At 42.9% G+C, this 13118-nt stretch overlaps 3 protein-coding genes across 5 annotated transcripts in view; 1 reads left to right on the top strand and 2 right to left on the bottom strand.

Annotated features, from left to right (window-relative positions):
- Window positions 1–841: 841 nt before the first annotated feature.
- Window positions 842–2000, bottom strand: LOC119442326 (peptidyl-prolyl cis-trans isomerase E). The gene has a single exon (XM_037707168.2). It carries the CDS (start codon window positions 1799–1801, stop codon window positions 881–883), a length of 921 nt encoding a protein of 306 aa, XP_037563096.1. The 5' UTR covers window positions 1802–2000; the 3' UTR covers window positions 842–880.
- A 206-nt stretch (window positions 2001–2206) lies between these two features.
- On the top strand, window positions 2207–11322 carry LOC119442325 (transcription initiation factor TFIID subunit 11). Its single transcript, XM_037707167.2, has 4 exons — window positions 2207–2436; window positions 2700–3075; window positions 7098–7373; window positions 10721–11322. The coding sequence occupies exons 1-4, from the start codon at window positions 2409–2411 to the stop codon at window positions 10722–10724; spliced, it is 684 nt and encodes a 227-aa protein (XP_037563095.1). The 5' UTR covers window positions 2207–2408; the 3' UTR covers window positions 10725–11322.
- The window catches only part of LOC119442324 (neprilysin-1), a 51382-nt gene continuing 49063 nt past the window's right edge, over window positions 10800–13118 (bottom strand). For all 3 annotated transcript variants that reach the window (XM_037707164.2, XM_049662056.1, XM_037707166.2), the window contains one exon: window positions 10800–11490. In XM_037707164.2, coding sequence (XP_037563092.1) covers window positions 11385–11490 — 106 coding nt within the window. In that variant the 3' untranslated portion in view covers window positions 10800–11384. The remainder of the gene's footprint in view (window positions 11491–13118) is intronic.

Here is a 13118-nt window from a genome sequence, read left to right as displayed (position 1 = left end):
GCTCAACTTTACCTTCATGCTGCATGTATTGAATCAAGCTTCGGGCATGCATGATGTATGTACCGATGTCATACGCTTACTCAAGAAACTGAAGAGGCCTTTTGGGCTAAGATCAAAGTGAAAATTGCAATCTGACCAAGTAGCGCGGTGAAATTTCAATATATTGTATGTCAGGTAAGTGATGTGTACATATTCTCTTCACCCTGTCTAAATACTATTCAGAGCTTGGGTCGGACGCAAAGCATAAGATGCTTGCACGCAGCTTCTGTTGTAGCGTTCATCAAAATTTAATTCGAAAATCTTGTCTAGCAATATATACTCTCGTGTACCCAATGTGCGTTGAGTGATTTATGAATATCCGAAGCTATATTTGTAAGCTATTGTTACTCGTAAGCAGCTTTCAACGCTTATATAAAACTCTATATAGAACTGTGAACTGTCTTTCCACTATGAATCTACACACAAGTTACTGATGGCACTCCCTTATATCTGCTTTTATTTGCAAGAGATTGTGCACTAAATGGTGATGTGCATTTATAATGTTGGGTGATCACAACAGTGCACACTGGCATGTTTTGTTTGCTGTAATAGGCATCAATTTCATTTGATGTAACATTTCCGGAAGAATAGTTCCAATAGCATTTCTTTCTTTTTGGCTGATGTGATGATACTATCGTCGTTATATGTGCTTATTTGTGCACGGAGCCAATGTGAGAGCTGACATAGCTATAATTGACGATCACTGTCACACAACCGGTACAGGTAGCGTGCAAAAGATTTTCATCCTCGTTTCGCTGAGAATTGCAGAACAGGGTAAGACGTGTGATGCAAATACGGAACGTACTGGGTAAACAGTCGCAAACATTTTATTAAGCTAGAGCTACGTGTATTCGCCACTGTTGGAAATTTCAACCTTTTTGGATACCTTGCCCGATGACGAACCGTACGTTTCCATCTTTCTGACAACTTCCATGCCACTGATGACCTGTCCAAACACCACGTGCTTCCCATCCAGCCAATCCGTTTTCGCCGTGGTCAGAAAGAACTGGGAGCTGTTGCTGTTGGGACCGGAATTCGCCATGGACAGCATTCCCGGACCCGTGTGCTTTAGCTCGAAGTTTTCGTCGTCGAACTTTCGGCCATAAATCGATCTTCCGCCGGTGCCGTTGTGATTGGTAATGTCTCCGCCTTGGCACATGAATCCGGGAATTATGCGGTGGAAGGTGCTCTTGATGAAACCGAAGCCCCTCTCATGCGTACACAAGCAGCGGAAGTTCTCCGCCGTGCGAGGCACCACGTCTTTGTACAGTATGATGCGGACTCTTCCAATCTCTTGTCCATCCACGCTGATGTCTAGGTAGACTTGAGGATTGGCCACTTTCTTCGTTTTGTCGCCGGACTCTTTCTCGTCGCTCTGAGCGTCGGCTTCGTCACCTTCCTTCGAGTCTTCGTCGCCTTCCTTGGTATTGAGAGTTTCGCCGGCGTGTTGCCGCAGCCAGCTGTCCTCGGACCACACTGCTCTCGTGGAACCTTCCTTGATTTTCATCGGCTTTGCAATGTTCACGCGAATGGTCCTGCCGAATAGCTCCGAATCGTTCATATTGTCGATGGCCGCAGCGGCGTCTTCCGCGCTCTCAAACTCGACAAACGCGAAACCGCGGTGCTTTTCAGTTTCGTAATCGAGTGGAATCTGAACATCCACTACGTCGCCGAACGGTATAAAAGCCGCGTGCAGCACCTTTTCGTCGACTTCCTCTGCGAGTCCACCAACGTAAACAATACGTTTTGACGTCGTCGCCATTACAAAGAATGACGCTTACGTTCCGTGCTGGTAGTTTGCGGCAATGTTTTCCTGCAATGCACTCTCGTACTTCTAAAACACTGCACGAACTATCAAAACTTGCTTGAGACAAGTAACATAGCGGTGAGATCGCGAGATTCACACACGTTTTTGCAACCGCCAACTTCCGCCGATACAAACAAGCTCAGAGTTGCCTGACCAATGTTAGACAGATCGCCAAGTAATCGGCTATGTATAATGACCGCGTTAAAATTAAAGAAGAACGTTTGTTTGTTATGTTTATATGTTATAAATACTGAAGCATAAAGTATTAGCTTTTTGTTTTTGTTTATAAAGAACAATAAGGTAAATCATATATCACTGGCATGTTGGCATGACCTACTGTCGCCAGCGTCGCCAGCGAGCGCATGCAAGCGCGCGATCATAACATCAACATGGCGCAGCTGTACTGCTTTCGCATCGGATTTTGAGCTGTAGCGCTTTTCACCTGTTTCACGGTGTGCATCTTCTGTGTCTTTAATCAATACTTGCGAACTCTTTCGTTTGGCTGTAGTTTGGTTGTGACAACCTTTGCGTTGTTTCTTGACTGTTGCCGTCGACACACACGATGTCAACGTTTCCCGACGACACCACAGGTAAAAACGACAGTTTTTCGCTTGGAATCGTATTTAGCTAACCTGGAAATCCGTTGTGAAGCGTCACGTATGCGTTCGTTTCATGCTGTGAATTGCTCTGGCTAGGTGCTCTCCGAGCTTTCTGCTACGCGTTGCGTGTAGCATGTTTCGCGCGTCGTGCTCCGGCTGAGAAACGGCGTAAAGAGCGTTGACTCATTTAGTCCTGCTCTAGCCTTTGGACTTATATCATTTCAATGTTCTTCGTTGTGTGTCTCCTTTATCAGGTGACTTGTCTCAGATGAAGAGCGATGAGGACGCTAAGGACAACGCGGCCAACGTTGATGACCATGAAGCTGAGCTCGACCAGGACGACACTGAACATGATCATGACCACGATAATGAACACGATCATGAACAAGACCACGATCTAGATGAGCCAAAGGCACCAGACTCTCCAGACAATGAAATCACTCTTCAGATGCTCGAAGAGTCTGTGAGTCACACCCCGGGCCCAAGCCTTGCTTCACGGAGAGTCGAAGGCGCTGCCGGTGGCTCAGACAGCCAACCGGCGCCTAGCAAGACGCGAGAACAGCTTGAGGAAGAAGAACGCGAGAAGATGCAGGTTCTCGTATCCAATTTCTCGGAAGCGCAGTTGAACAGGTGCGGTTTCCCCCCTGTTTATTTATTACTATTGTCGTGACCAGCGAACAACATGCTCTAAACAGTGGTAGAATGTCACACTAACCCTACCTGTACAAGATAGAGGTTCAGCATTTCATATTTAGAGCTCATAGCAGCATAGTATTGTACTGCTAAGAAGGCATCCAAAGTGCTAGGTAACTAAACAATTTTTCATACAGTTAGTGACATTATATTATAGCTCTGTGTATATAGTAAAACTAAGGAAGTTGTAGCAGTGCAGTCAGTTGTGTGCACAGTTCATTCTGTCTGTCACCACTTTCTGTCGCTGCCTGTTTCTTTAGGCAACATTTTTCTTGCAAAGCTTGACAGACTACGATATGCTTTAAAGGGACCCTGAAACGATTTTGACGATTGTGTACAAACGTACTGAGTCGTTAGAGTAGGTCCTTCTGATCATTAATTGATGCATCTAAGCGCTCCACGTAAAGCGTGTAATTTATTATAAGGTTTTAAAAATGTACATCGCTACCGATTGCAGCACGCCAAGCGGCTGATTTTTTTGCCCAGATGACGTGTTTTGCCCAGATGACGTCACTGGGCCAGCTATCCGATTGGCTACCCAGGGTGCGTCATCGATAATTTTTCCAAAATTATGGGGAACAAATGTTGTTTGTAAGAGTTTAGATGTTAGTTAATTTGTAACAGAAAGAGAATGCACAAGGACATGTATCACTACACAAAAAGCACTTCCGGCCCACAGCAAGTGTCGTCTGCTTGTGTTACAATGTGCTCCGTGTTGACGAGAGCTGCGCGGTCAGTGTTGGTCTTGTTCTTTCTTTTCGCAAGCACCACGGTTCGCCCTTGCGTTGTGGGCTGCAAACGTAGCGATCGGCGACATATCAAGCTGCGGCATCGTGCCCCGCTGCAAGGCAGCAGACGAGCGCAGTGGCTGCAGCGCATCGGACTGACGGTATCCAAACGGCGCCAGCATCTACGCGTTTGCAGCCGTCACATCACATCGAAGAATTGCCGCAATAGAATTTAGCTTGTCCGGTATTCAGGTGAACGCAAGCGTAAGTGTACAGGCCGTTTTACGTGATGAACGGAGGGGCAAACGTGAACTGCTTGCACAGTGCAGCCACCTGGCGGCACAAAGCTCAACCAAACACACAGCTAATATAGCAGTAACCAAGTTTTCTCTACTTTGCTGCTGGCTCAAATTTTTGGCAGGAGCGTAATCTTGAACACATATTTTTATATGTTTCAAATGTTTTACACTTGGTTACAGCAATATTAGATCTGTATTTGGCTGTTTGAGCTCTGCGCCACCAGACGGCTGGACCGTGCATGCCGATCAGGCTGCTCACGTACGTCTACGAAGCCGTCAAAACACCCAGCCCGCCTCTGGTTACCGGAATACTGGACACGCTCGGCGCTGCGACAGAACGCTCGCAATGCACGCTGCTTGATCGCTCTCGCTGGGGATCGGCGGCCGGGCAGCTAGCGGAGAGGTTGGCGAGCCTTTGCGCGCTGGCTCCAAGACAACCGGAAATAGACGACAACGTGCGTCACAACATGACGTAGAGCCAGCGCAGGCGGAGCTTATCCCCGATCACTCGGCGAGCGAGTTGAGGAGGAAATGCATGGCTAGGGAGGAGGGTAACTTGTAATCGTCCGTAGCTCTCTTAGTATGAGATGCTTCACTTAAATTGTGACGTGAATGTTTTACTGTAGCTGCACCCTACGCGTCTACAAAATTTGTCCGAACCGTTTCAGGGACCCTTTAACCTCTCCTGAAGCTCAAGCTTTGTGTCATAGTTGAGGTATCTACAGTCATTTTTTCCAGTAGTGTTCATAATATTACGCAATGGTCATGACAGCAGTCACAAATAATTTGAAAAGAAGGCAACTTTATTGCTTGTGTATTCCAGGCCTGGTAGCTGCAGGCATGTATGTTTATGACAAATTGTGCATTAAGCTTGTCCTTGGATTATAATTAATAGGAGATTGTGATTGCATGGCCATATAGTTTTGACTGTCACATTTTGTGAATTCTATTTTGTAATGGTAAAATAAAGTGCCGTTTTAATGGGTGTGATGTTAATGAGGTACTGACACAACAATCTTGTGTCTGGCTTTTATAGCTTTTATAGCTCCCAACTCTGTAACAACAGTTTGAAACCTTACCTCCTTGAACATGCAACAAATCAGGAATTATATTAGCATTTAATATGACCAATTCAAATAACATGACAAATAAGGTGGAAATTCAGACATGTTGGGCAGGGCTCATTCACATGTCATGAAAATTAGAGGTGATCACTTCCTGGTGTCAGTCTTTCTCGTGCAATGTTTTTGAGCCACTTAATGATTGTGTTGCCCTAAGCTGTATTCGCACCACACCTGCCATTCCTCCTTCACTGGGGGATTTTTCTCATTCAATGTCGGATAAACATGGCCTTCTGCCATCGTCTCTCTCTGAACACAGGGAGCCCTTCTTACCTTGTCTCCCTGTTGTCCCGTAATTTAAAGCTTTCAGCAAGATGATCATGGTGTGGCTTGTGGCCACTGCACAGAGTTGAATGACCATGCAACAGTGACGGCACGTGGCCATCACTTTAATTTTGTCATGTGCAAATGGACCCTGTCCAACACATCTAAAGCTGTGCTACAGTTTGTGTGCATTTTGAATTGGTCATATTATAATTCATTATTTGTTGTGTGTTGAAAGAATTATGGCCTCGCAGCATCATTGCAGAGTTGATAGTTATTTAACAAAGCATAAAAATGAGACAAACATTTTTGTCAATATTTCGTTGATGCCACTAATATTTTCTTCCACTGAATTGCAAGTGTAGTGCATGATATTTGATTATTGTGTGTTCTAGGCAGCATTTGCGTGCCCCTTTATTGTGGTGGTAATTTTATACTTTGTTTATTAACACTGTTACATTGTACCAGTGGCTCCTTGGCAGGTATATTGTACCACTTGTGAGCTCTTGCCAGTGTGAGGGAATGTCTTATGAAAGCAAACTGATAAATTGCTGAAGTACTGAAATTTTACTTTTAGAGATGAATCTAGGGGGAAGTTGGCCCAGGGTCCTCTGTTGGCAATTCCTCAAATTCTTTTACCAGTGTCACACGGGCATTTTAAAGGCCTTCATACCGATAGTCTATCGGTTCAATGAAGTAGGCACTGTTACATAAGTAGCTTCAACGTTTTTCAATAGTTTATCGTGCTGGCTGAATTGAACAAAAATCTATGAAGACCTTGACGGCATTTGAGCAACAGGTGCATGCCCTTGTCAACAGCTTGTTTGCATGAGTGTACCATAAACAATGCGTTCGAAGAAAAGTAACAAGAAACTGTTTACCTTATAAAAACAGTTTTTTACAGCAAAAATAAGAGCCATTCTCACGCCATGACAAAACACTGTAGCCAGCAGCCTCAATGTTTCTAGAATGCTCAAACAAAACCGATAACAATCTCTTCAAAATATGCAAATGAAACAGCAGAACACATAACGGTATGCACTGCACATAATTTCAGTATGACATTAAAAAATTCTGCAGCAAAGGAAATGCACTTTTTAGATAGTATTTAGAATAATTTTCGGAGCATTTCACTTTCTGGGAGGCAGAATTGTTGCTCTGGACAATGGTGCCACAAACACTTGGTGTCAGATTACTGAAATATTTCTCAGGAGGAATTGGCGGGCTAGTTGGTTGGACATTCTTTATTGAATGGCAGCGCACTTAATGAAACTTAGGCGTACGATAAGACACACATGCACATACACAGATATTTCAGCAGTCGTCAAGTTTGCCCTGTTTCAGTGATACAATCCACTTTTAGTTGATAGTTTGTTAATTTCAAAGGCTGTTGACTCTATAGTTGTCGAAGAGTGCCAGTGTGATATTGGTATCAAACTCTGCTAATTAATATTTGTTGGCACTTCCGCTAACTGTTTTCGTGCCATAGTCTCAGTGTTGCAGCTGCGTGTCATTTGTGTTGCAGCTATTCCTATCTTTTCACACAGGTATGAGATGTACCGGCGTTCAGCATTTCCAAAAGCAGCAGTGAAGCGGCTGGTCCAGTCACTCACAGGCTGCTCAGTGTCGCAAAACGTGGTTATTGCAGTGTCTGGCATTGCAAAGGTGTTTGTGGGTGAAGTAGTGGAAGAGGCACTTGACGTTCTTGAGAAGCAGGGAGAGACTGGGCCTCTACAGCCCAAGCACTTGCGTGAAGCTGTTCGCCGTCTCAGGGCCCGTGGCTTTATCCCCAATGGGCGGAAGCGGCCTGCCTGTTTTCTCAGGTACCTGTGCTGAGCTATGCCGTGCATTGCTTTCTTGCTCTGTGTCATAGTCTTTTTGCCTATCGAGTTGCTGCATTTTGTATTCACATATCTATTAGGCTTCTTGCAGATTCTTTTTTCCCCTCTGCTCAACTTTTCGTCATCCCCTGCTTGAGAAATATCAAAAATAACCAAGCTTGTCTCGACAGTTGACGGACTTGTGCCCTCAGCCTTGAATGTTTAATTGCTAAGTGTTTAATGTCATTATTCTTTGTCTTCGTGCTGGTTTTCTTGTGCATCCTCTATTTTTATGCTAATTGCTTGGTGACTAATCAGTAGTGTCCTGTTGCTAATTTTCTTATCCCCTATCTGTTGTCGCTTTGGCAAGGAGAATGCATACAGGTAAGAGATATACTACTAAAGATTGTCACCAAAAAAAAAAAGAAAAGAGCGCAGATTTCCTTGCTGTACACCTTCCATGGTTCCTTTGTACACTATTCTCACTTAGCTAAAACCATTGTGTGTCTCATGCTCTAATTTTTTGAAGAGTGTACTGCATGTGGACGACAAAGTGAACAGTGGGATGAATGGATTTGACACTAGGCATTCAGCAGTTTGCCTGCTGCTTCAATGTTGTGCTTTGGTGCTCCTTATTACGCACACTTCGCTAGTTGCATGCAGTGTTGCCAAAGCTACAAAGCATACTTTATCAGCTGCACTCCTGTGTACCTGTAATGAAATATGGTACACAAACTGCAAAATTCTGAGCTTTATGGTCACAACTTGCACTTTGACAAGTGGTGTTGAAAAATGTTATTCTGTGTGCCATTAAAAGCAAGCACCACCACTGCAAGCATTGGCACTGCCTTGCATAAAAAAAGTGGTTCGTGTGAGGAAATCGACCACCAAGTGTGACCATAGACCACTAAGTGTGAGGAAATCGTAGGGTCTGCATGTCTGTGTGGCTCCAACTGCTCACATGTTGTGCATCTTGAATCCAGCATATTGGTGCCATGCCCTGCTGATCTGGTTTTGTGAGCTCATATGATTGTACGTTGTTGATGCACTTTGTAGTAAAAATTATGGATGTAGCCACGGACTTTCAGGGTGTGTGCAGTACACAAATTCATTTGAAAATTTCATGCAAGCAAAATTTTGATGGGAACCACTTTTATTATGCTGAGGTTGGATTAATCAGGTTGTAGCTACAAAAAAAAAGCTCATTTTTGAAGGCTGCATTCTTTATTTGCAGCGTTCACTTCAATACACATATTGTTATGTAATTACTCAGTAATCTGAGTACCGTAAAATTCCGAGCAAGCGCTTCCCCTCAAGCAAATCGAAATTACTGGCAAAGTTAGGGGGGGGGGGCACTATCACGGAACGGCACCAAAATTCAAAATGGCAACGACAAAATTTTCCCACCAAAAAAAACAAATAAGAAGTGCAGTGGGAATGGCATTAAAATTTTATTGAACATGAACTTTATTAAGCCAAAGATTTGTTAGTGGTGTTTATAACTCTCAAAACCACCGAAAGAACTACAGAAAGAGCGCATTGACGCTGCACCGATGCGTCGCCGCGACCAGCGAAACGAACATTAGTTACGCAGCTTCTATTCCAGGAAAAATTATGTTCGCTAGAGTAAAGTGACGCGTAATGTTCACTTTATTAATAACCATGTCCATAGTGAAACGTTTAGCACTTGTTTGACTTGTATCGGAACTCTCTAATGAGAGTTCTGATACAAGTCAAGCTCAGCTGCAGTGCATGGCTACCGACGGCGGACAGCGAACCGCGGCTCTGCCATGCTCGCATCGCAGCTGGTGGCACCGCAAATATCAGCATGTTTTCTTCATCGTGTGAAATTATTGCGAGGAGAGGGTAAAGTGGCAACGACGGTAGCAAAACATTGCTGCTTGAGGGCGTCGATGGTTCGTTCTGAAGCGCCGTCTGCTAGATTCGAAATAACCTGGAAAAGGCCTAGCGACGATATCGGTGGCGAGTGATTAGCAGCGGCGATGCCAAAGCGTAGCCGCGACCACTCCTCTGTCGCCGAGTGGTCACGTCGCTGTGCCGCAGGGAAATCCTCTGTGCCGTGTGAGAGGCAGATCTCGCCGTCGGCTGGCGGTCCATGAACTACAGACCGCCAGCCGAGTTCACCCCGATGCGCACGTGTGCCCACTGGGGTGCCTAAACTCCCTAGAAAAAATATCTAGGGACTTTAGGGGCGCCGGGTGCGACCATGATTCAATGAATTGGCTCACCGGGGCACCGTGATGCGCACTGGTGGGATTTGGCGAATTTGCCATTATTTTCGTGGACTGGATGTGGCAGGCCAGTGTTGGTGCGGAGTGGGGGGGGGGGCTCTTGCACGGGTGGGGGCACTTGCTCAGAATTTTACGGTAACACAGTAGGTAATTTTAATTGCTTACTTGCTGTCAAAGTTGGCAATCATTCATCTCGTAAACTGTGTTTGCTTTCTTCAGAATGTATTCACAATGTAAGGTCAGTGTTTCCTGTGAGTCTGACTTGAAACAATATCATAAATATTTTTTTTCTTTCTTTGTGGGAAAGCCGGGGTTTTGTGTCACCCAAGAATATGTATGTTTCGCACAAAAAATGGCACGCTGTTAGATACTTCATGCTTAGTGCTCTGTAATTTACGGGTTTATGTAGAGGAATAAAGTGCTTAGTTCCCATTGTCTGGGGCAGTATTTAATCGAAAAACAGCTTTGTGTCCTGCTGTTAAAGGTGGCCTCATTAATGGCTTATTGGGTGAGGTGGTATCTTATGTGACATTTTTATTGATATTTTTTACTCATCCTGTGCTTTGTGGGCACTGTAAACTAGTGATATACCATATTCATTGATGTAGATGTCTGAAACTTTTCTTGAACTGTTATGGGGGGGGGGTTCTTCAAAGTTTATTACCCTTACAAGGTGCACTGTGTATGTTACCGTGAAGCCATTCATGATGGTGGTGATGTCACATTGTTTCATATTCATGCATGTGGTATACATATCTCTCGACCACTTTTGACCTTCTTTCAAAATGTCATTATTTTCCTTACTTTTATGCATATTCAGCTGCATCAATTTGCATAATCATGAAAATCCAGAAGTCTGCATTTAACCTGAGATGCTGTGTGTATTTTAGTATCAGCCAGTGTAAGCATGGTTTGGCATAATGTAAACTGATACATTTTGAATTTGAGAATCACAATCAACACAGACATCTGGAGTAGATAAGAAAAATTCACACTCAATTATTAGACTTTAGCTGCTTTGTTTGCTTTCACTTTTGTGTTTATTTTTGCTGATTATGTTTTGTTTTCATATTCTTTGTTGTCTTGCTTTCCTATCAGGTGACATCAGCAGTCAGAAAAGGAACCGTGGTGATAACTTGACGGCATGTTGTTGCTGCGCATACAGAGACCACAGGTGTGAATGTGCAAAATATTTTATTCATTGTATTCTGTACATTTTGTCATCTTTCTTTACCACATCACCGGGAGTTGTTCATGAGGTGTGAAGTATGACAATGAAAAGTAGTTAAATAATAAAAGAATGTGGTGCGATTATGTTATGGAATGATGTGTGGTTTCTGGCTGCTATGTACAAAAGCTTGTTCTGATGTTGCTGTTCCTGGAATTAAATACCTGTGACCATCGTGTTAGTTTATGCTCTAATAACTTCAACAGTGAAGTCAAACTTGTTTTATATCAATCTAGTAAAACCTACTGCATCTCTTAAGTTTTGTGGCACCTATTCTCTAGGTAAAAATCTGCTGGAAATGAACAGAACATTTTAAGTGCATATATATATATATATTCGTTTCATTGACTGAATAATTCTAGCTAGAAATGCATAGTTGCTATAACATGACACTAACGTCGCGCACAAATCTGCAACATTAGCAAGGCTACATGCTATGGAGGTTTCTCTTGTGTATGCGTGTATGTAAATGCTGAGGTAGTTGCATATCTAAGCCGCCGAACTCCTAATAGCAAGGATCAGCAGTTATGGCCTTCAGACATCCCACACAGGAGCCTTCCATGTTGGATTCATCTTGCTTCCACGAGGACATTGAAAGGTCTCTGCAAACTCATCCAAGTTCATGAGTGGTCCATTCACCCTGTAAATAAAGGTATTGGGTGCCAAATAAGTTGACGTGTAAGCTGGACCCCCTTACAGCAAAGCTGTATACGAGAGTTCGACTATGTTTCTCGCGTGGCAGTGTGTGGTGGTGTTGTAGATATTGAGTAGGTACAGGCGCATTGTGCAGAGCTTAGCCGGCGCAGCATACAGGGACATGCATTGGATATAGCAGGGAGCATACAAGTACTACTAAACATGGACATAGTGAAGCATTTAAAGAAATATTAAGTTATAGTGGAAAGAATCGCACCAAATATAGTTAAGCATTTGCAAAGTAGATTTCGGGTACTTTCTCAAAGTATGCACAAGACCTCGAGTATAAAGAAGGAGTATGTTGTATATAGTGACATGTTTCAATATGGCTAGAGTATAGTGAATTGATTATACTGCATGGAAGAGCATTTCAAGAGCGCGAGGCTGGCACGTATGCAGGAGCATCAGTTTCAGTTTATTATCTATTTAACTAGCAACGATTATGTACAGATAGTATGCAGACAAGAGTCCCGAAGTCAACAACTGCAATGGGACCCTCGGTTGAAAAAAAAAATGTATACAAGACGTGGGGTTCACGCAGCAGAATTAAAGTACAAGAAAAACAAATTAACGTGCAAAATGCAATGCATTGGTAAGTGACGATAAACAAAGAAGTACATATATCAAACAGCATAACTATACATATATAGTATCAGGCATGAAACTATTTACAAAAAATCAAGCATTTCAATTCATGTTTGAATGCATTGAAGAATGATTATTGTTTAAGTGAATGTGGTACGTCATTCCATATTTTTAACGCTGAAAATGAGGATGCCATTTTTTCATAGTTGGTGTTACATTCAAGTAGTAGAAAGTTGAAATTATGTGCAAACCTAGTGCGGTTGGTATTGAGTAATCTGCAGTCTAAAAATTCGTAAGCAAACTGTTAAAGTAATAAAAAAATACTTAAATGATACTTAAACAAGCTAGATAAAGGTAGAATAAAGTTAGCCTGAAGTAGCGGGAGAGCACTAGAGTAAAAAGAACTATTAATAATTATGCGAATAGCCTGCTTCTGTATGTGTTGAATAGACGAGAGGTGACAGTTATATGTGTTTCCCCAGGAAGCAATACCATAGGTGATATGAGTGAATGAACGCAAAGTATAAAAATAATAATGCGCGTTCTGAAAAAAAAAATGCTCGTGATTTAATCAGTGCTCTTATGCTGAAAGCTGTTTTTTGTTCAACAAAAGCAATATGACTAGTAAACTTCAAGTTATGATCTAAATTTATGCAAGGAATGACCCACAGTTTGCTGCTGGAATACGGTGACTGTCGAGGGTTACTTGGGGTATACACGGCAACATCCTCTGCTTTGTTCTAAAAATCGTGAACTGAGTTTTGACAGGGTTTACAATTAAATAATTTAACTGACACCATTCTACAACTTTCGCTAGTTGATTGTTGAGTTTAAGAAGTAAGGCTGTTAAAGACTTGCCTGACATGGAAATAGCGGTATCATCAGCGTATAGAACAGTATTAGAAAGATTAAGAAAATCAAGTAAATTGTTAATGTAAATGCAAAATAACAATGATCCAAGTAATGAGCCCTGTGGTATCCCTTGAT

The sequence above is a fragment of the Dermacentor silvarum genome, chromosome 2 (assembly GCF_013339745.2).
Source record: "Dermacentor silvarum isolate Dsil-2018 chromosome 2, BIME_Dsil_1.4, whole genome shotgun sequence".
Lineage (NCBI taxonomy): Eukaryota > Metazoa > Arthropoda > Arachnida > Ixodida > Ixodidae > Dermacentor > Dermacentor silvarum.
This window is presented reverse-complemented; position numbering and strand designations above follow the sequence as displayed.